The sequence below is a fragment of the Adiantum capillus-veneris genome, chromosome 17 (genome assembly GCF_014529385.1).
Source record: "Adiantum capillus-veneris isolate H3 chromosome 17, ASM1452938v2, whole genome shotgun sequence".
Taxonomy (NCBI): domain Eukaryota; kingdom Viridiplantae; phylum Streptophyta; class Polypodiopsida; order Polypodiales; family Pteridaceae; genus Adiantum; species Adiantum capillus-veneris.
Window position 1 is genome coordinate 133,399,122 of NC_140947.1, and position 22,186 is coordinate 133,421,307.

Below are 22,186 nucleotides of genomic sequence, written 5' to 3' on the forward strand. Positions count from 1 at the left end.
TTTTAACTTTCACAACTGCATTTCATTAAGACAACCTTTGAAAACAATATTGAAGACATTCTTTCAGCAAACAAACATCTTTAGACTTAAGACAAGTACTGTCATTCTGAAGTATCTCTGACCAGTAATGGCTTGTCTCAAGACCACCTAGACAGGGGTGAAAAAACGGCACCCATTCCTTATTGATAAAAACCGTGGTGGAAAAAGCCATCACCCAAAGTCCGGGCGCCCATACGCCAACCGGTTGCCCATACAACCGGGCGGTTTCTCTAGGATAAACTTGAAAGTAATATCCACAAACACAAACAAGCACGGGGTAAAGACTCCACGCATGCTGAGGAAACCGACTCATCCATGATGGTATCGCCATCATTACTCATTACCTGGAGTAAAATATTTCCAAGGAATCAGAGGTGTCTTGAGACAATCTGTCTTAAGGATGGTCAAACATTTCTTTCCTAAGTCAATCAGTCATAACCCAATCATTTCTTTCCTATTTACAATCATTGCTCGTTGATTTCATGAAATTTACCTTCCATTTACAGCCAGTTTATCCTTCCTAACCTTACGTATGCAATGTTAACTTAAAATGAATATTAAAAGATTTTAAGTGAACAAAATAGAAATCCACCTGAGACTGCTCGCCCATGTGCTGTGGGGCGAGAGCCCGTAGACTTTCCTCCGTTGGCCTATGGCTAGGCCCAACCTCATGGTCATTAGTGGCCTTGTTTCTTTTGTTGCTAACATCCTCTTCCTCGGTAAGAAAATTTCCCCTGGTTCGCTTTGGAGCCATGTCGACAGCCTTATAAAAAGACTTAATCGATCAGAAGTTTAATTGAATAATCTTCTTTTTCCTTTTTATTATCAAAAAATAAAGATTTTTGGAGTAAGTAGGTTCTTTAATAGTCAATTTGATGAGATATTCCTCCTGTAACTTATTTATGCTATAAGTAACTTCTCATAATTACCATTTAATTTGGGAAGCCTTTTTACTAGGTTTATCCTTAGTCTTAGTAAATTATAAATTTCTATCGGCTAATGGACAACAACACATGGAGCTGGCGAGTTAGCCTGCTAGGTGGCACAACATGGTCCTTGGCTCACGAGAGTGTATACTTAACACATCCCACGATCTGGGGTCGAGGATTTTGCTCATGGAAAGGCTTGAAGAACTGAACTAGAGTTCTGGTGGAATCTGCGAAGATTCTACATTGAAAATTAGAAACCAATAAGTTGGTCTAATTTTGAGCAATTTCCAGCAAAATTAATTTGTAGCGAATTAGGAAAGGACACACAAGCAAAATTCCAAGAAAATTTTGTCTCTAAATTGAGGGGCCGGTTCATGTCCTTGCAGGGCACAAGATGATGAGCAGGCTGAGCTTCACCAGGCGCTTCACTTCACCAGGTCGTGGAAAGCAGAACTGGCTCAGGTTCGGATGTTTCACAACTGACGCTTAGCCTTTGTGTTCAATTTACCGATTCAGGTTCAATGAACTCAGGCATCTATCCGAAAGAAAGAAAGACCCATCTGTCCGAGAAAGACGAAACAGATCAGAAAGAGGAAAAGACTTGCCAGAGAAATTAGAAAAGGTGCTGGTGAACGAAAAAAAATTCCAAAGGAGAGGTCTTCAAAGTTATCGAGGTACAATATTATCACAGAGAGAGATTATGAAAATTATTCTGAAAATTGTAAGATAATGTTTATAGCTTAATGATTGTATGATGCAGTTTTGATAATTACCTCATCTTAATCTAAACTTAATTAATATATTTTCTATTAATTTATGGATAATTTGGATAATTTAAGCCCTAATATGATAGGATAACTAATTAGCTTAATATTCCCAAGCTTAATTATAACAATTAGCATAGAATATTTAATTAAGAGAGGATTTATGAGTATACATAGGTCTAATATTTAATTTATTAAGAAAATAGTTTAATCTAGCCTTGTTAATTAAGCAGGATTAGATTAATTACCGTTTAAGTTAATCAACTAGAGCTTAATCTCTAGTGATTTCCGCGTAGCGGTCTCTCTAGATGAGAGGGAGTGTGCCAAGGCTCCGAGTCTAAATTTTTATGAAGGGAAGGGGGTCTTTTTATAGTTTTTCTGGGCCCCGAGCTGTTCTTGGTAGGTTTTGACACCCCAAGCAAGCCCCCAGCTTGAAGATGGCACCAATTGCTGCTATATTAGTCTCTAGCAGGTTCCCCCCCAGCTCCACACTACCCCCATCCCTTCCAGAATCGATTTTGGTTGATTTTACTGATTTCTAATGATGAAAATTGGAATATCAGTTAATTCTAGAACCCTGGGATAAGAAAGTCTTTGTTAATAATTATTACTGAAACCATCCAATTTTTATTAACTAATTGAATTCCTAGTGTAACCTTCCAGGGCCTGTAACTTTTCCAGTTTTTATCGGATTCTGATTCTGAAAATTACTAACCATAGTAAACCTCTGCTTATGATTCCAAAAATACCAATATTAGCCATGATTGAATCCTTCAACAATGGTTTTCAAAGTTAATTTTATAAGGTTTGTACAATTTTTAAGGTTTCGGAAATTGGAAACCTTACATAATTTCACTACTAATTTCACTAGTGTGTTTATGGTTTTATGAATTCTGGATGTGTGTGCATGAAGCAATGTGTTCATTATTTTCTAATTTGTCACCGTATCTTGCCAATTGTGTGTTTACACACTCTAATTTCACATTAACCTCTTGCTAATTTCGCTAATTTGGCTAACTTACAACCTAATTTGTTTCTACGGATTGGAGCTTTCAACCGTTCAATCGATCTTTATTGGAAAGGTAATCAAGGTGGTATTCTCAACCTCCCTAAAATCTAAAGATGTGTAGAATTATAGAGACTCCACTATGATGCAATGTAATGTCAATGCAATGTTGTTGCAATGCAATGTTGATGCTATGAAATTTTTGGATTGTTTGTTTTCATGCCGTCGTAATGCCGAAATGTTCCAGATTTGGTGGCGTATGAAATTGACAATTTCAATTGCTAATTGGTGATTGTAGATTGCTAATTGGGTGTCTAATTGGTCTAATTGCAAGTGTGTGCGCATTCTAATTGAGTGTGTGTATGCCTAATTTTAGGTGTGTGTGCACTATTTTACCCTTGATTGTGCACCTAAAAATCAATGCGTACTTAATGATTTTTCAATTGTGATGATTGATGTGTGAAATCACATAGCAATTTCGACAAGATTTACCCTTTTGTGTGCGCACCAAAAGATTGGTAAAAACTGTCAATTATTAGTGTGTGTGCGCCTAAAAAGTGCTTAATGTGCATGATTAATTCAATTTTGATTGCATATTTGATGTGTGTAATGGTTAATTGCTGCATTTTTGAGCTCAAAACAGGGATTTACACACTCCAAATGCATCAAATTTTGACCTAATTTTGCCACTAATACGGTTTTGGGGATTAGTGGACCTACATTGCTAAGTGGAGGTTAGGGGGGTGTACCATTTTTGTTTTTTGATGAAAAATTGAACTACACTACTATGGGGGTCATTACTTTCTACGTTGCTTAATATGTCTTGGTGTTCCCAATTCACTGTGCTAGGCTCTACACCACAAAGGAAGAGTTTGGGGGACTATACTATGTGTAGCACTATAGTCTACTCCCCTTAGTGTAGATCTTGGAGGACTTTGCCTTGGCTTATGCCTAAACACACAAAGTGGTCTCCAAAGGGGTGTGATTGGCTAGACTGGTTCGATTGATGTCGAGTACCTACCACAAGCTGGTATTTGGACCCCTTTCAAATCTTGGGACATCAAGAGGTTCGAAGCAACTCTCATAAACACTAATGTCAAGGTATGTTGGGTGGACATGCTCGTTCTCAATGTGCTAAACTTTGTCCATAAGTGAGCGGGAGGATGGGTGGAGTGATCAATCCCTCACAGTTTGGATATTACCCTACTATATATTTTTAGATCATGTAAACATTTCATTTCAATTATGACTATACAGTTGCCTATTCATTCATAGAAAGGCCATTTACATTCCAAGATTGATCTCATGTGCCCACTTAAGCACACCATGCACTATTCTCTCTCTTCCCTCTTTCTCACATATACTTTACCATACACAATTGGCTTTCGCACATTGATATTGAAATGGATTTTTAATATGTGCAATGTATAAATGTTGAAATAATGTAATGTTTTATTTATTAGTTTCGCATAGATCCATGAGGGGGGATCTGTCAACTAATATTAGAGCCTAAAGTTGGTGGCAACCTTAGTAGTTCATACTATTATGGGTAGGAAAGTGCAATATGTAAAAATATTATAAGCATTGTGAATGCTAATTAGAGAAGAATGTCTTCTTATACTATCTTAAAGTGTGAGGATTGGCTGCAATGTTTGGGGTTTTCTTGCTCACAATTAAAGGCGGGATTCGTGCCAATTGTTTTTGGGGATGAAAGTAATATGCTTAGCGAAGTATTTGACCACTTAGCTCAAGGAGAAATTTTATGAGGAAATTGTAGAGAAACGTAACCCAACTATGCCATTTATACAAGCTTGGAGAATAGTCTTGAGTCACTCAAAAAGGGATCTGCCATCAAATCTAATATCTAACTATCCCAAATGATTTTGTCATACTGAATTGATCATTTAATGTGGAATTATGAATGGGATAGGAGTTACAATATAGATATGTGCTTTTAGATCTATCTCAACACGGGACCAAAAAGGAGAGAAGGCTACCTCTCAGAAAAGGCCCAAAAGGGAGATGATCTATCAAAGAGCAATGAGCAGATAATGGAGTTCAAAAAATCTTAGGGTTAGCTTCATTAAAGACCTCCAAATATTAGTGTTAAAAGTCCTTAGACGTAGGACCTTTATGTACTTTAGACCTTAGGCAAGCTAGGCATGTGCTTGAGGTGCTTGTCATGTTTGAGTTGACTAAGGTGCTTGGGATGCTTGTCGTGCTTGAGCTGACTAAGGTGCTTGAGGTGATTGTCATGCTTGATGACCAAGGTCCTTGAGGTGCTTGATGACTAAGACGCTTGAGGAGCTTGAAGTCAAAAAGGTGCCTACAAACGAAGGGGCGAGCCCAAGAAGTAGGAGAGGAGAGAGAACACACATGCACCCTCTCAAGGGTCACCCCTTCCACAAGAGGCATATAGGACACATATCAAACCCCTAGCAAGGTTGCCCTCATATTGTGGCTAAAGCCTATTGGATGACCTTTAGAGAGGTTCAATGAAAATTTAGGTTAATTAAATAATTATTTAAGCATTATTCAAGCCCTCTCTCTCAAAGGGGAAAGGAGAACACTTGTCCAAATGCTACCCTATTGCTTGAAATGACCATAGTTTGTAATTGGTCAGGCATGGCAAGGGCCAATAGTGATCAAGCATGAGTAAAGAGAGAGAGGTCGACCTAGGCAAGGAGGAGACTCATTTTGGTACATTCTCTACACTCACACACTCAAGTAGAGAACCTACACCAACACCTCTTGGATATGGAGTGCAAATCCAACCAATATCCATACTTCAAATCATTTCTTTTCATCTTCTTCATCTCCATTACTATGCTATGCTATGCTATGCTCTAAGAGTAATGATAAGTGAGAAGAATATTTCTTTCTCGTATGCTACTTCTTCTTCCTCTTCCCTTCCCTCACTTCCTGCTAGATCTCTCCACCTTTGAAGGTGTTTGAGGTCTTGAGATTGAGGCCAGTAACAATTTAATATTTTTGTAAGGTAGTTACGGGCATAATCTTTGTGCATGAAGCTTAGTACCGTCTTCATCGCACAAAAAGGTCTCAAGGAATACAAAGCATGTATTCTACCAAGTCTCTCTTCATGGGAGAATCTATAATACAAAAGCCTTTTGGAGGGGGGACCAGCTCCAAGTAAATCTTGTCCTGAACTATTGTCAATTTCTCTAACTCTCTCTCTCTCTCTCTCTCTCTCTTCTCTATCTATCTCTCTCTCTCTCTCTCTCTCTTACAAGTATTGTTCAGGCCAAGCTAACTAGGTAATATGGTTGATTTGATATCTCCAATCAAGTACTCTTCTTATGCTCATGATAAATTCTCTTAAAGAAATCCTCACTACACTCATCTTAATTCCACTACTTTTAATGTTATTTCTCCAATTCTGTTACATTGATAGCAGAGCTATTGGTTTCTCTTTTCTTGCTTAAGAAGAGAGGCCCTTAAGTGCCTTGACAAATATAGTAGGGTGCCATAAACAAACTTCATGTATAGGTGATATGTAGCTCTAGGCACCAATCTCAGTGAGACGATCAAGTTGGTCTAGCTAGACTCAAAGGGTGCCTCCATTTTGCACGGTGGGTCAAGAGAAGAAGATGATTTTTTGACACAAGTGAGAGCTACGTACAACTAACTTGGCAGATCGTCTCTCCAAGCAACCTGCCAGCCATGTTGCATGAATATAGGATGTAGGAGATTCATAGAATTTGTTGGGTAGAGATGGCCAAACCTAAGAGTTGATCTTGTGCAAGATTTCAATGGAAGCTCTTATGTAAGACTGTATTTGAATCTTTTACTTCAAACTGAAATTACTCCAAGTAAAATTCACTTGAAGACAATGATGTACCGCGCATCTCCTAATTCTCAGAGAGGAAATCAAAGTGCAAGGGAGACCCGGAGTTGCTCCAAGAGTGTGAATAGGAGCGGACTTCAAGTATGTGTCATAGGTCTTTCCACTTAAGCCCTAGCTGCATGACTTTTGTGGTTTCTCATGGCTTCACAAGACATTTTTGACACGTTCCCATTGTCCCACTTGATTCTGGGAATGTTGAGTATGACAAGAGCATGAGCCCTCGATGGAGGGAATTCTTGACCAGGTATAAATGGGGGTGGGTAGGAGATTGTTGGGATAGGGTAGGCAGGGATGACAACTGCCCTTTGGTCCCAACTGCATACAGCTAGATTAACACCTTTGGGGAAAAAAATGGGAAATAATTTTTTTCCTACATGGAAAACTAGCAAAAACTCTTTGACATGCCGACTGCCATGTTGTTGAGAGGAAAGAGATAATTTGGTATGAGCATGAAATATCATGTTGACGTTATCCCGATTAGTGGGGCATGGGATTTTGCAACAGTAGTACGCTTGTCCATGTTGTACTCGAATTCATCTGAGATTTTTTTTGCTTTTACCTTGCATTGATTGGGCAATGGATAACGTGTTAAAAAAAACATTTCTTCAATTTTACAGTCTAGGCATGTTCATCCAATCACATTGTAAAAGAAATTTCCATATTATCATTATTTGGTGAAGTTCCCATATGTCAAGGAAAAAGATTTGAAAAACAAAATCACTTCATATTGACTCATACATGCTAAGTTGGAACTGTTTTTGAAACTATCATCAAGGCCACTATAAAATATTTCTTATCAAATAGTATGTAGGCTACACAAATCTTGGCTCTTTGATCTCAATGAGCTTCGTTTTAGTAGAACTGTGTTGTGCTTCGTTTTAGTAGAATTGTGTCTCAAAGGGAGCAACTTGTGTTGAATTGACAACTTGAACATATCATGCCCGATACAAACTTCACACCTTAAGCACTAACCTAAGATGTTGCTACTCCTTACTTTCTAGACAGTATTAGCTTTGCAAGAATTCTCAAAAGAAAAACAAGAAGTGATCAATGGGCATGAAAGCAACAATTTATACTAAAGCAAAATTATCAACATCCAACTTTCAAATATTTTATCTCTCATGATGCATGAAAATGTTTCCTTCTAATTGTCAAAAAAAGATTTCTAGAGTGAGCCCTACACTTCCTTAGCCTTTAAGCACTCACAACTTGAGAATCTTGTCCTTTGGAAAATAGTACTTATCATACTACACACATACATCATTGATGGTCATGCACTTGCACTGTGCCATCTGCCACCACCCATCATCTCAAGGAGGATGCTTTGCTCCATTTTCAAGCCAAGGAGTTTATTGGCCGTATAAGAGCACAAAGTAACCCTTTCTAAAGGATCCAAGGGACACCATTGCATTATCATGAGATGCATGTATGGAGACAAGCTTTATAACCTTATCAATCATGTCAATAAGGAAATTTCTAAAAAAGATTTTTTTTTCCAAATTACAGTAATGTTTTACTAGATTAACTTGATCTTAATCAAGAGAGAGAGAGAGAGAGAGAGAGAGAGAGAGAGAGAGAGAGAGAGAGAGAGAGAGAGAGAGCATGTTAACGTCTACCAAAGGACAATCTGATTATGAGACAAAAGCTAGTACACCTGATCATATCTTTGAGCAAGCTCTCGCAATGACACATCAAAAATCATGGGTCTTCCGAGTAATCCATGAAATAATTGTAAAAAATTTTCAAAGCTTTAAATTTCTCCGCCATAAATAAAGCATCTAAACGATTTTTTTAGTGCTTCTTGGTTTTCTAGTTTCTTTGCATAAGCTATGGGTGTCTACCTTGTGCCCAAGCATGCCACAACCACCTGATGCTTTACCACATCCTCATGAAACACAGAAAGTCCTTGAAGAGCTTCTTGTTCAGGATGCCATCGTCTGCTTATAGATGGCAAGGTAGCCCTAGGGTGTTTTCAACAGTGTGGGTTGAAGGACTCAATCTTAGTGAAGGTGGTGAGTGATGAAAGAGGAAAAGGGGGACCTGACAAGGAACAACAAGCCGTGAGGAGAGGAGACGAAAGGGGAATCTTAATGGAATCCTCGAAAGAATACATTTTCTCAAGAAGTTGAGCAAATAGGCAATAGGGCCAATGATTTTTATTATTAAAATGTAGGGAATCTACATGAGGTCCTCCTCGAAAGAAAGAAGTTCCTTGCTCTTGATGTTGCTGGTCATGGCGCTCAACATGCCTTGTGATTATTTGACACAACCCTTGTCAAGTGGGATCAATGGTCCCTATTAATTGGGGGCGACGGGATTGGTTTTGCGTCGTGCAATGGAAGATTAGTTCCCAAGTGATCACACTTAAAGTGATCCCCATGTGAACTCAATGTGAACATCAAGTGATCGCCCAAGGATCCTCGTGTGAATCCCAACTAGTATGTGATCACCTTCTAAACCAACTTATTCAAAAGTGATCACGCAGAACCATCCCAAAGTGACCTCCAAGTGAACACCATGTGATCCCCACCCCGTCATTTTTACCATATTATTTCACGTTCACACCTCCATTTCAAGTGATGTGCGATAGCTTAACGAGAGAGTCGTAGCCTCTGGTGTGGTAGGTGGTGGGCTCAAGGAGCGGGGGCACAAACCGGCTTGAATCTTTTTATTCATTGAGAATAAGTGGATGGTCCACATCATCCAAAAATCGTGGACCGTCGTTCCCACCTGAAAAGGGCGGTGTCAAATAGTCCTGAGGCTTAACATGATGCCAATGCATAGCAGCAAGGCCGTGGGTAGAGCAAGCTGGTAGACGACAGGATGGCCACCGATAGTGTGACTACACACCTCCGATCGACCGATGGAAAATTGACATATCTTGAATATTTTAGCATAAAACTATCAGTTTGAACCTTTCCCATCGAGTGAAGCAGATTGTGTCGACTTCAGGTGCTTGGTCTCAAAATTCTAGCTAAAGGGACCCTGCCAATTCTAACTATAGCAAACCAGTAATGCTTGGCATTCTTGCTACGCAGCAGGGATTGCTTCTACTTTTGATGGTTTCCTTGCATGTGCTCAAGAGACTCCGAGCCACGAAGTCCGACCAACTTGCCCTTCATCAGTTGGACCTCGCCGGTTGAGTGCATGTGCGCAACAGAAGAGAGGAAACCTGATGCATCGATTTATACCCAATATGGTGATGCGCGCGTTTGTGGGACATGCTCTCGATCGATTGTGGGCGGTAAGGGCCGGAGTTGGCATCAAACAGACTTTGCTATCTTTTCTTATATGAATTGAACGTGAGTCGAGGCAGCCCGATGCCATTGATAGTCAGAGACGGAGATTGATCCCTGCCATGAAGGTTTTGCAGTCACAGTGGCTCCCAGAGTTTCATAAAAAGGATTCAAAAACCTGGCGAGGAATCTCAAATCTCATAGAGTATGTATGCGGGTAAGATTTCAGAAAATGTCGCTTTAGAGGGTACATTAGCGAGATGCCGTGTAGTTAGATGAGTGGACAAAATTCATTATGAGCCTAGTAGCCATGCACACGGAATCTTAAAAAAAAGAATTTATTTAGGCATGTTCCTATAACTTTGAGAAATGATTTTATTAGAGAAAATCTCGGCAGAAACTGGCTTTGGGATTGAAAAGAGAAGGACGTTGTGGCAGGTAACAAAGGGAGGCGACACGGGAGTCTACCTTCCAAAGGGGATGTGACGTGGACAGGTGGCAAGCGAAGTCTACACCTCGCAAGGCAGGGTAGCCAGGGCTGCGTCTTTAGGGGCAAGCAAGCGACAACAACACATGGAGCTGGCGAGTTAGCCTGCTAGGTGGCACAACATGGTCCTTGGCTCACGAGAGTGTATACTTAACACGTCCCAGGATCTGGGGTCGAGGATTTTGCTCATGGAAAGGCTTGAAGAACTGAACTAGAGTTCTGGTGGAATCTGCGAAGATTCTACATTGAAAATTAGAAACCAATAAGTTGGTCTAATTTTGAGCAATTTCCAGCAAAATCAATTTGTAGCGAATTAGGAAAGGACACGTAAGCAAAATTCCAAGAACATTCCGTCTCTAAATTGAGGGGCCGGTTCACGTCCTTGCAGGGCACGAGATGATGAGCAGGCTTCACTTCACCAGGCGCTTCACTTCACCAGGTCGTGGCAAGCGGAACTGGCTCAGGTTCGGATGTTTCACAACTGACGCTTATTTAGCTTTGTGTTCAATTTACCGATTCAGGTTCAATGAACTCAGGCATCTGTCCGAAAGAAAGAAAAACCCATCTGTCCGAGAAAGACGAAACAGATCAGAAAGAGGAAAAGACTTGCCAGAGAAATTAGAAAAGGTGCTGGTGAACGAAAAAAAATTCCAAGGAGAGGTCTTCAAAGTTATCGAGGTACAAGATTATCACACACACACACACACACACACAGAGAGAGAGAGAGAGAGAGAGAGAGAGAGAGAGAGAGAGAGAGAGAGAGAGAGAGAGATTGCATCAACGATGGTATCTGAAGAGACCGCCCTATGCGCCTTTGCATCAACGATGGTATCGGAAGAGACTTCCCTATGCTCCACTTGGGAGGTAGGGGCTTGCCTGAGAGAGAGAGAGAGAGAGAGAGAGAGAGAGAGAGAGAGAGAGAGAGAGAGAGAGAGAGTGACTCTGTTCTAGGGAGACTTCAAGGGCTGGACAGTTTTCAAGCCAACTCTTGAATCAATACCAACCTCTCTACCAGAACCTCCCTACTTTCACCGGACAAAAGTTATGCAGGATGAGGATTGGAACGAATGGAATGATTTTTTCGTGAAGAACAGGGAGGCGTGGTGGAAGAAGGGCTTTCTCAATGTATATATTGAAGGAGATGTGCCTGATCCAGCTGACACCTCCGCTTATGTGAAGTTTAAGTGCTATGATTTGACAGAGGAACGAATAGGATTTTGTTAACCATGTAAGTTTTTCTCTTATATTTTGGTTCTTGTGTTCGTGTTCTTGTTAAGCTGTTAAATGGCTGCTCTTTTTTATTGGTGGTACAGCACTCTCTTAACTCAGAAAGAAATTAGTTTTGTGCACTCTAGGGACAAGTAGAAACAGGATGGGCTAGAGCTAGTACTATCTATGGGAACATGGGTTGGCACTCCCGCTTTTTGCTATCTAGGCACAGTTGTATAGCAGGCATGGTGCGCTCCATCAAGGCAATTTTATGTGAACACTGAAGGGCTCAGCCCTCTGCGATAGTCTGAAAGAGTGCCTTCTCTAGAGCAAAGCATGGGGCATCAGAAAACTCTGCTATAATGTACTGATGGGCGGATGGTTTGCTGCAAATCATTCTTGACAGCATGAGGATAAGGGTTTTCTTAGGATTCGTGGAGGAGGATCTGATAAATTATGGGGTTTTCTGGAGGATTTGGGAAGCCATCCATATGTTTGTCCTAAATGCGCATAAATTAGGGGGTTTCCGGTAACCATTCATGTCACCAATGTGTGACTACTATCTATCCTTTTTGTTGATTTCTTTCTTATTATCTATTTACTTTCAGTTCTTGGAAACACCCCTCGGGAAATCTAACTGCCTTGCATTGCATAGCTAGTGTGGAACTGTCCAGAGGGAGTCCAGGCCTGAGGGCAAGAGAGCACTAAGGTTGGACAAGGACTATGGTTAGCCAAGTGGGGTCATTGACTAGCCAAAGTGGAATCCTTTGCTACAGAGGCTACATTTCAGTTCTGGATGTGGCCGCAGTGTACAAAGAGGGTCGGATGACCTAGAAAGATACAATGGCAGCATCTCCTAAATTTTAGGGAACTGCTATTTTGGGACCTGAAAATGTGTTTAATGTCGTTATCTCCGGAATGACAAGGGGAACATTTTCTTACTCTGCCGTGAAGTCAACTGGGCAACCGGTTGGGATATTTTTAGACGGCAACCCCGAAACAGGAAAATGCTTGTAAATGTGCCAAGTGGCACCTTCTGGTGCACTTGCCTCATGCAACAAGAAGTGGCGCTGAATTTAGGAGGGGGAGAGCCTCATTTTTAGATTTGTCGCAGGTTAAGAGCTATGGAGTGCTTGCTTTCCCTCTTATGCACAGTGCGGTGCCAGGAGTGATGCCCTGCACGCTACGCACTGCCCTCTCTCTCCCCTTTGGCAGTATGTTATGCCCCTCTAGTGGGCTCTTCATTTGACCAATGTACAGTTGTGTGGGTTCATGCCGAGGCAAGAGCCTCTTGCACAGGTACTGGATTAGCTAGCGGCTAATCCCCCCGTAGGTACAGGTGAATTCGGAGAGGTTTCACGCCAGAAATCTCGTCCGATTCAAAGGGCAAGTAGCCCTACAGGTGCGGGAGCTCGAGGACTTGCTACGGATGCGACTGGCACGCGAAACGGAGCCCGAAACAGTAAATTACAGCCTGCTGTGTATTTTTGCAGGTTTAGGGTTTTGGCCCTAAACGGACCCTAATACCCCCAGGAGGTTCGGGGTCGCAAGGGGACCGCTGTACAGGTGATCTGGCGCATTTTCGGGGCTGAAAACAGAGAATTCAGTGTGCTGCAGATCCTCGCCAGGTTTTGCAAAGTGCCCGTATGCGTCGGGAAAGTCAGCCAATGCGTGGGAATACTGACCGTGAAGGGTTCTAGTACAGTTATGCTGCCGAAATAGGGCTGGAACAGTGGAAATTCAGCCGAGTTTGTGCGGGGCAGCTTGTAGGGAACCACAACGTTTATTTCCCTCTTTTGAACAATAAAGAAATACCGAAAGGGGCGCCTAAGTTAGGGGCCAATCTGGTGTCCGTCTACTCATACAGGTGCAATCTAGCAGCCTGTATCCCTCTCCCCTTTGTTGTGTCTTGAAAGTACAGGTAAAATAGACGACTAATAATGGGTGAAAGCTAAATCAAGGTTTGAAGTAAAGTCTACCGCCCTTTTTGGATTGAACAGGCCGGTTTCATGGTTCCATCGACGGGATTAAATGACTTTTTCCCATAGAAGTGAGGCTTGGTCAGTTTTGGGCTTGAAGACACAGGGGATCATAGACCAGACACAGGGAATTGTAATTATGGCTGACAGACCAGATGATGTGACTGAAGAGGTCTCCTCTTCACAGGGTCAACAGACACATGAAGTGGGTGAGTCCTCAAGACCACCACAGACAGATGACGATATATTCAGGACCCAGTTGGCTACTGCTGTGGCTATGTTCACACAAGTAATGCAGAACCCGAGGTTTTTAGCCTTTCTACAACCTCCTGTTCCGTCTCAGCAAGTTGGGTCACTGGATCATATTCAAAAGCCTGTTAAGGCTCGAGCACAGGTGATTTATACTGCACAGTCAATGGAAACACCTGTACACTTGACGGAGAACATGCAGTCTCCACAACCTATGCCTAAGGTGCAAGAACAGGTGGCTGAGATGCCAGTCTTTTAAGCTGTACCAGTTCAGCCCGCCACCTTTCAGCAGCCTATAGTTGGTTCTAATGGGCAGGGAAGCAACCTACAGGCTATGCAACAGGTCTTCCCACCACCTTCAGTACACCCTGGCTATTTTGGAGGTGGATCCGTATTCCAGAGCATGGCTGGTCATGCACCTGGAAATCAGTTTTACACGCCAGGAACAGTGTTTGGGGGTGCTCAAACGATGATGCCTAACCCCATGTATAGTGTCATGGGTATGCAATCAGGGTTTCAGAGCACTCAGGGCCAATTTGGGATGCCACAGGCAAATTTTGGTATGGCTGGAATTACAAATCAGTAGCCAAATATGGCGTTTCCAAGTCAAGTTAATAGCAGCCAAGGAACAGAGATGAACCCTAATAGTGTTCCCATGTTTCAGTCACTTCCATATGACAATTTGACGCCGCTAGAGAGGCCAACTCCATATAAAGAAGGTGGCAAAGGTGTGTCATTCACGACCTTTACAGGGTTTGATGACAGGAAGAAGGTTCTCTCATTCCTCCAGCAGTTTGACAAGGCCTATGCAGGGGGAAACTTTACAGAGGCTTCAAAGGTCCGCAAGGCAACCACTTTCTTGACAGGGAATGCGGGACAATGGTGGACAACTTTATTGCTTCAAGGGCAAGCTCCGTCCACATGGATTTACTTCAAGCAGATTTTTGCAGCAGCATGGTTATCTGATGACTATGAAGCAGATGTCATGACAGAATGGCACCAGCTTAATGCTGCCACTTGTAGAAATCTGGATGATTACAATCGGAAGTTTTAGAAAGCTCTACTTCCAGTAACTTCCTATAGGTTTGTGCCATTGACAGAACAGATTGAAAAATACTGTTGTGGCCTACCTAAAGGATTGAGAAAGTATTGTACGAAGACCAAAGTCACTACTTTGACGCAGCTCATCGAGGTAGCAAACACTGGCAATGGTTTGCTCAAGGGAGAAGATTGTGAATTTAACACTGGCGTCAAGGTAGGATCAGGCAAGAAAAATTCAGCCAAGAAGCACGTTCCCAATGAGGCTCCTAAAGGGACTCAGGAGTCAGCCAACGCAGGGAAAGATAAAGCTATGGCTGAATCAGAAAAGGGACCAGCGAAGCAATGGAAAAGACGTTTTCCTCGCAAGTCAGAAGAGCAAAAGAAGGTCCTGAGAACAGAAAACAAATGCTTTATATGTGAGCAGCCTGGCCACATTGCTTACAATTGTCCTACAAAGAAAAGGCCAGCTGATTCTGATGACAAGGAAGACAAGAAAGGAAAGAAGCCCATGGCTGGTCTAGTGCCAGATATGGTGGGCGACAAGCCAAATTCAGATGCAAGTGAGCTTTGCAGAGCATGGGGAAAGGTCAGGGATCAAACAGTGCTTATCTTCTTTGATCCAAGTGCCAAAGCCAACTTCATTTCCCCAGAATTGGCTTCAAAGTTGGGAATCAGACCTGAAGAGATGGGGTATACAGCAGAGGCAGGTTTGGCATGTCCTGGCCATACAGAGGCTGTGACACCCATCATTGGAAAGTTGCGTCTACATATCCAGTCCTATGTAGATGCTGAAGAATTTTACATCATGCCACTGGACGGATGTGATGTGTTGTTAGGTATTCCTTGGTTGTTTCGTGTACAGGGAATCATGGATGCCTACAACAAAAAGATCACTGTACAGAGCAGGGGAAAGACTCACATTCTGGATGTAAAGCTTAAAGGGGAGTCTATTCCTACTGTATCAGCTTCTGCTATTACTTCTGTAATGAAAAAGCATCTTTCTGCGTACTTGGTTTTTGCACGTGAAGTGTCAGATTGTGATGAATCAAATTTATCTATGCTAGATAAAGAAAGGTCAATGTTTTTACAACAGTATAGTGACTGTTTTTCCGATTCATTACCGTATCAATTACCGCCAGAGAGACCCGAGGACCATGCGATAGATTTGGTGCCAGGCAGTAGCCCACCAAATAAGCCTCCGTACAGGGTTAGTGCGGCTCAGCAGAAAGAGATAATGGGCCAAGTACAGGAGTTGTTAGAAAAGGGGCTGATTCAGCCCAATTCATCTCCATTCTGTTCTCCAGTGTTGTTGGTGCAGAAAAAGGATGGCTCATGGCGTATGTGCATCGACTACCGTGCACTGAACAAGAATACCATCAAGAATAGGTTCCCTATACCTAGAATTGATGATATTATGGACAAATTAAAAGGAGCAGCTATCTTTAGCAGGATAGATCTAAAGAGTGGGTACCATCAGATCCGCATTAGATCAGAGGATGTGCACAAGACTGCTTTTAGAACGACGTTTGGCCTTTACGAATTTTTAGTGATGCCCTTTGGTCTCACAAATGCTCCTGCTACGTTCAATAGGATGATGGACAAAATTTTCCGTCCACACCAGCAGTTTGTTGGTACATTCTTTGATGACATGATAGTCTACTCAAAGAATGAAGAGGAGCATAGGTATCACTTGGCCATTGTGTTCAAAGAGCTACGCAGTCATAGGTTGCTTATCAATGCAAAGAAAAGTGAGTTTTTTCTGGAAGAGATTCACTTTCTGGGACACATTGTCTCAAAGGATGGTGTCAGAATGGATCCTGCAAAAGTTGAAGCGATCAAGTCATGGCCAAATTTGAAGACGGTGCATGATGTCCGAAGCTTTTTGGGACTATGCTCCTATTACAGAAGGTTTATCCGAAATTTCGTTGAGATTGCTTCACCTTTACATGCTCTTCAAAAGAAGGCAGTCACCTTTAGATGGACACAGAAAGAGATTTCAGCTTTTAATCTCTTAAAAGAAAAGATGACTTCAGATCCAGTCATTGTGTTGCCAGATCTTAGGAAGTCATTTGTGGTCCAGTGTGATGCCTGCGGTAGTAGCATTGGCGCTGTGCTAATGCAAGATGGCAGGGTAGTAGCCTATGAGAGCAAAATTTTGCAAGGGCCAGAGATGACCATGCAGGTCTATGAGAAAGAGTTACTGGCTGTGATTCATACGCTCTTAAGTTGGAAACACTACCTGCTAGGTGCAGATTTCGTTGTTCAAACGGACCATCAGACCTTGCGATACTTCTTGACACAAACAAAGTTATTTGAGAAGCATATGCGATGGGCAAATATCTTGTCCATGTTCCATTTTCAGATTGTGCATGTGGAAGGCAAGAAGAACGTTGTGGCTGATGCCTTGTCAAGGAAGCCACAAATTTCAGCTGTGTCGATTCCTTATCATCATGAACTTGATGATATGAGAGAACAGTATGAAAATGATGAAGATTTTGCAAGGGTCTTCGAGCAACTAATGCAAGGACAACGTCATGAACACTATCTTCTTAAAGACGGGTTCATGATGATGCATGGCAGATTGTGTGTCACAAAGCCATTGCGACGCAAAGTTATGGAAGAGAGTCATGTCCCACCGTATGCAGGGCATCGTGGTATCGATGTTACAATTAAAGCGGTTGAGACATTCTTCTATTGGCCTACATTGAGAAGGGATGTGGATGCCTTTGTGCGAGAATGCCTAATATGCCAAAAGGTCAAGTTTGACAGGCAAAAGGCACCAGGGTTATTGCAACCACTACCTATTCCAGATAAACCATGGGAAAGTATTGCTATGGATTTTATCTTTGATCTTCCGAGAACGCAGACAGGAAACGATGTTATTTGGACCATTATTTGCAGATTCAGCAAACATGCTCATTTCATTCCTGTCAGGAAGAAGATAAAGCCAGATCAGATGGCACGTTTGTTTATGAGCAATATTTTCAAGTATCATGGCATGCCACAGTCGATTGTTAGCGACCGTGATCCACGCATGACAAGTTTGTTCTGGAGAGGCTTGTTTGAGAATATGGGCACAACACTCAAATTCTCTTCGTCATTTCATCCTCAAACAGATGGGCAGTCAGAAGAGGCAAATTCTACTGTCCTAGATTTGCTGAAGTGTTATGTGTCAGAGCATAAAGGAAAGTGGGAGCAGTATTTGCCATTGGTGGAGTATGCATACAATAATACAGTGCATTCATCAACTGGCAAGGCACCCTTTGAGATAGTTGAAGGTGGCAAGAAAGTTCCTCCCATACTGCATACAAAGGACAAGATATTTGAAGCAGATAAGTATGTTCAGGACATGGATGAAATGTACAAGAAGGTCAAAGTGGCCTTGGAAAAGACTCAGGCAAAGCAAAAGAAAGCAGCTGATCGTCACCGTCGTGAAGTGGTATATTCACTTGGTGATTGGGTGCTTTTACGCTTTGAAAAGGCAAGGTTAAAGAAGATGAAGGGCAAGGAAAGACTGTTTCCAAAGCTCAGCATGCGTTACTATGGGCCTTTTCAAGTATGCGACATAATCAGTGATGTTGCATATAGGCTGAAATTGCTTGACAGTTGGAAGATTCACAATGCGTTTCATGTGAGTCTTCTCAGACCCTATGTGGGTGATGTGCCAGAAGATATGCCAGCTGAAGATCAGCCGGAAGTCGAGGAACTTGACGAGATCTTGGTCCCGGAACAGATTTTGGCACACAAAGAAAGAAAAGTGAAAGGCAAGGTTGCTAGGCGTTACTTGGTAAAGTTCAGAAACTATCCACCAATGGATGCTAAGTGGATGGAAGAAGGTGAACTTGCAGAGTCACCAACTGTGTTATCACTTTACCTGGAAGCCTTCGATTTGCAACCTACCTTGACCCCTTGAGTTTCACAGCTACATGGATTGTCAGTGTGACAATGGCTTCTGAAACAAGTGATGTACATGGTATTTAAAGTGAGCTCAAATGAAATACCTGTTACATGAATGTTAGAGCTGTACAGATTGTCAGTTTGGCAATTGCTCTTATGGAATGTCCAAAAGTTTGGTTAGTGCTATAGAAGTGAGTATTTCTTGTCAGTTTGTCAAGGATACAGTGATTGCTTCTATTGAAGAGTACATGTGTAACTGCATTCTTAAACTGTCGGTTTGGGTATGCTCGAAAGTGTTACGGGATCCAACGTGTACTATAAGACAGTGGCAAAATGTGCAGCTACCATTTTGTCATTGGAAAGTTAGTGACTCAAAGCAATGGTAGAGTGCGAAGCTACCACTATGTCATTGGGACAGAGTTCACACGCAGGCAATACATGAGTCGACGAGGTGTTGAATACACCAGGGTTGACGATGAGCATGTATCTGTCGTATATGTGTCGACAGGTGTTGAATACATCAGTGTTGACAGTAAGCATGTACGACATAGCTGCAAACGAGGACGTTTGAGATTTCAAGAGGGGGGTATGTCACCAATGTGTGACTACTATCTATCCTTTTTGTTGATTTCTTTCTTTTTATCTATTTACTTTCACTTCTTGGAAACACCCCTCGGGAAATCTAACTGCCCTGTATTGCATAGCTAGTGTGGAACTGTACAGAGGGAGTCCAGGCCTGAGGGCAAGAGAGCACTAAGGTTGAACAAGGACTATGGTTAGCCAAGTGGGGTCATTGACTAGCCAAAGTGGAATCCTTTGCTACAGAGGCTACATTTCAGTTCTGGATGTGGCCGCAGTGTACAAAGAGGGTCGGATGACCTAGAAAGATACAATGGCAGCATCTCCTAAATTTTAGGGAACTGCTATTTTGGGACCTGAAAATGTGTTGACGTCATTATCTCCGGAATGACAAGGGGAACATTTTCTTACTCTGCCGTGAAGTCAACTAGGCAACCGGTTGGGATATTTTTAGACGGCAACCCCGAAACGGGAAAATGCTTGTAAATGTGCCAAGTGGCACCTTCTGGTGCACTTGCCTCATGCAACAAGAAGTGGCGCTGAATTTAGGAGGGGGAGAGCCTCATTTTCAGATTTGTCGCAGGTTAAGAGCTATGGAGTGCTTGCTTTCCCTCTTATGCAGAGTGCGGTGCCAGGAGTGATGCCCTGCACGCTACGCACTGCCCTCTCTCTCCCCTTTGGCAGTATGTTATGCCCCTCTAGTGGGCTCTTCATTTGACCAATGTACAGTTGTGTGGGTTCATGCCGAGGCAAGAGCCTCTTGCACAGGTACTGGATTAGCTAGCGGCTAATCCCCCCGTAGGTACAGGTGAATTCGGAGAGGTTTCACGCCAGAAATCTCGTCCGATTCAAAGGGCAAGTAGCCCTACAGGTGCGGGAGCTCGAGGACTTGCTACGGATGCGACCGGCACGCGAAACGGAGCCCGAAACAGTAAATTACAGCCTGCTGTGTATTTTTGCAGGTTTAGGGTTTTGGCCCTAAACGGACCCTAATACCCCTAGGAGGTTCGGGGTCGCAAGGGGACCGCTGTACAGGTGATCTGGCGCATTTTCGGGGCTGAAAACAGAGAATTCAGCGTGCTGCAGATCCTCGCCAGGTTTTGCAAAGTGCCCGTATGCGTCGGGAAAGTCAGCCAATGCGTGGGAATACTGACCGTGAAGGGTTCTAGTACAGTTATGTTGCCGAAATCGGGCTGGAACAGTGGAAATTCAGCCGAGTTTGTGCGAGGCAGCTTGTAGGGAACCACAGCGTTTATTTCCCTCTTTTGAACAATAAAGAAATACCAAAAGGGGCGCCTAAGTTAGGGGCCAATCTGGTGTCCGTCTACTCATACAGGTGCAATCTAGCAGCCTGTATCCCTCTCCCCTTTGTTGTGTCTTGAAAGTACAGGTAAAATAGACGACTAATAATGGGTGAAAGCTAAATCAAGGTTTGAAGTAAAGTCTACCGCCCTTTTTGGATTGAATAGGCCGGTTTCAATTCACCCTGCAAGACATGCTTTTTTTTCTCTACTATCATTTCAAGATCCATACCTGGTGGGTGGGGTATTGCATTGTGAGAATGGAATATGTGTGAATTATAGGCAGCAGCAGCAAGCTAAGAGTCACTTGTGCGATAAAAGAAGCTACTTCACATTGGTTATAGCACATATTGTTTGTTGATGTGTATTGTGCTTCATTCTAATTTCCAACTTTGTCTATGTGCAGGGGATGTTGGTGAGATTGGATTACAAATAGGTGGAGATCAAAAGCACAAGCTAGATTACGTCTACATGTTTAGAAGAAGCGAGCTAGGCCAAGAGTCAAGCTTGTACATGTTTGGTGTACAAAGTGTTGTAGAAGAAGCGAGCTAGGCCAAGAGTCAAGCACTACACGCAACAGTGTGAAGCACCTGCTTACTTTGTTTAGTTCAAATTGAGCAGCTTAGGATTTCACAGTATGTGCGTGCCTAAGGGTATCAATTTTCTCTCTTCTTTGCTTGTGATTACTATAGAGATTTTGCAACTTCGTTCAATGATGCAACTTTGTCTATGTGCAGGGGATGTTGGTGACATTGGATTACAAATAGGTGGAGATCAAAAGCACAAGCTAGATTACGTCTACATGTTTATTTTTTATGCTAAGTTATGTCAGTTTAAGATGCTCTTGTGTGGTTATTCTGGCTACATTAAGGCTTTGTTTAGGGAAAACGGTTCTGAGTTAGTACACAACCATCGTGAAGACTTTGTATTAGCCCTGAAGGCAATTTTGTTGTCTTTCCATGTGATGTGGAGAACACTAGTATATTGTAGGGAATGGTTGTTACAGAATATCGCCACCATAACTTAGTCAAGAGTTCTTTGTAAGCAAGAATTGCAGTTCTCTTCAATTAAAGTGTGTGTTGTGGAAGGTTGTGGAGAGTTCTATTGTTTGCAGAAACTGATTTTAGGAAATGCCAGTTGCTTTTCAATGTTCTTTTTGCATCTACGATTGTTGTGTTGTTTATTCAGCTGAGTGGTGGTACTTCTCCATGGAGCGACGCTACTAATCAAGGAGGTGGAAGCACTCATGGTTGTGGAGTTTGGGCTTTTGATAAAATGTTGCTGCTGTTGGTCTGTGCACACGTTGTGTGCGTGCGTGTGCGTGCAAAGTGAGTGTCATTGTCATTGACCTCACAATAGCTTATATCCTACTATCGCATGTTGCAATTTTGCATTAAGAATTTTTTTAAAGCATGTTAACTTAGCCCTCATCCCCCCATGCTCATGGAAAGAAACTCATTCATAGATGTAAAGTTCTTGTTGGCAAGTCTAGATAATGAAATATCTGCTGAATGTCACATGTTCTATGACCCCTTAAAATAGCGGTGCAATTGTTGATAAGAGTGTCATAAAATTCCACTTTCATCACACAATTGTTTATGCTCC

At 42.3% G+C, this 22,186-nt stretch overlaps 1 protein-coding gene across 3 annotated transcripts; it reads left to right on the plus strand.

Moving 5' to 3' along the window:
* The first annotated feature begins 10,639 nt into the window (after window positions 1–10,639).
* Window positions 10,640–21,668, plus strand: LOC147438121 (uncharacterized). Of its 3 annotated transcripts, none has more exons than XM_086487467.1 (5): window positions 10,640–10,790; window positions 10,863–11,004; window positions 11,278–11,554; window positions 20,988–21,234; window positions 21,319–21,668. In XM_086487467.1, the coding sequence occupies exons 1-3, from the start codon at window positions 10,723–10,725 to the stop codon at window positions 11,548–11,550; spliced, it is 483 nt and encodes a 160-aa protein (XP_086343593.1). In that variant the 5' UTR covers window positions 10,640–10,722; the 3' UTR covers window positions 11,551–11,554; window positions 20,988–21,234; window positions 21,319–21,668. The 3 variants fall into 3 exon arrangements, with proteins under 3 accessions (XP_086343593.1, XP_086343594.1, XP_086343595.1); XM_086487468.1 differs by having other exon boundaries at window positions 20,988–21,216; XM_086487469.1 differs by lacking the exon at window positions 11,278–11,554.
* The last annotated feature ends 518 nt before the right edge of the window (window positions 21,669–22,186 follow it).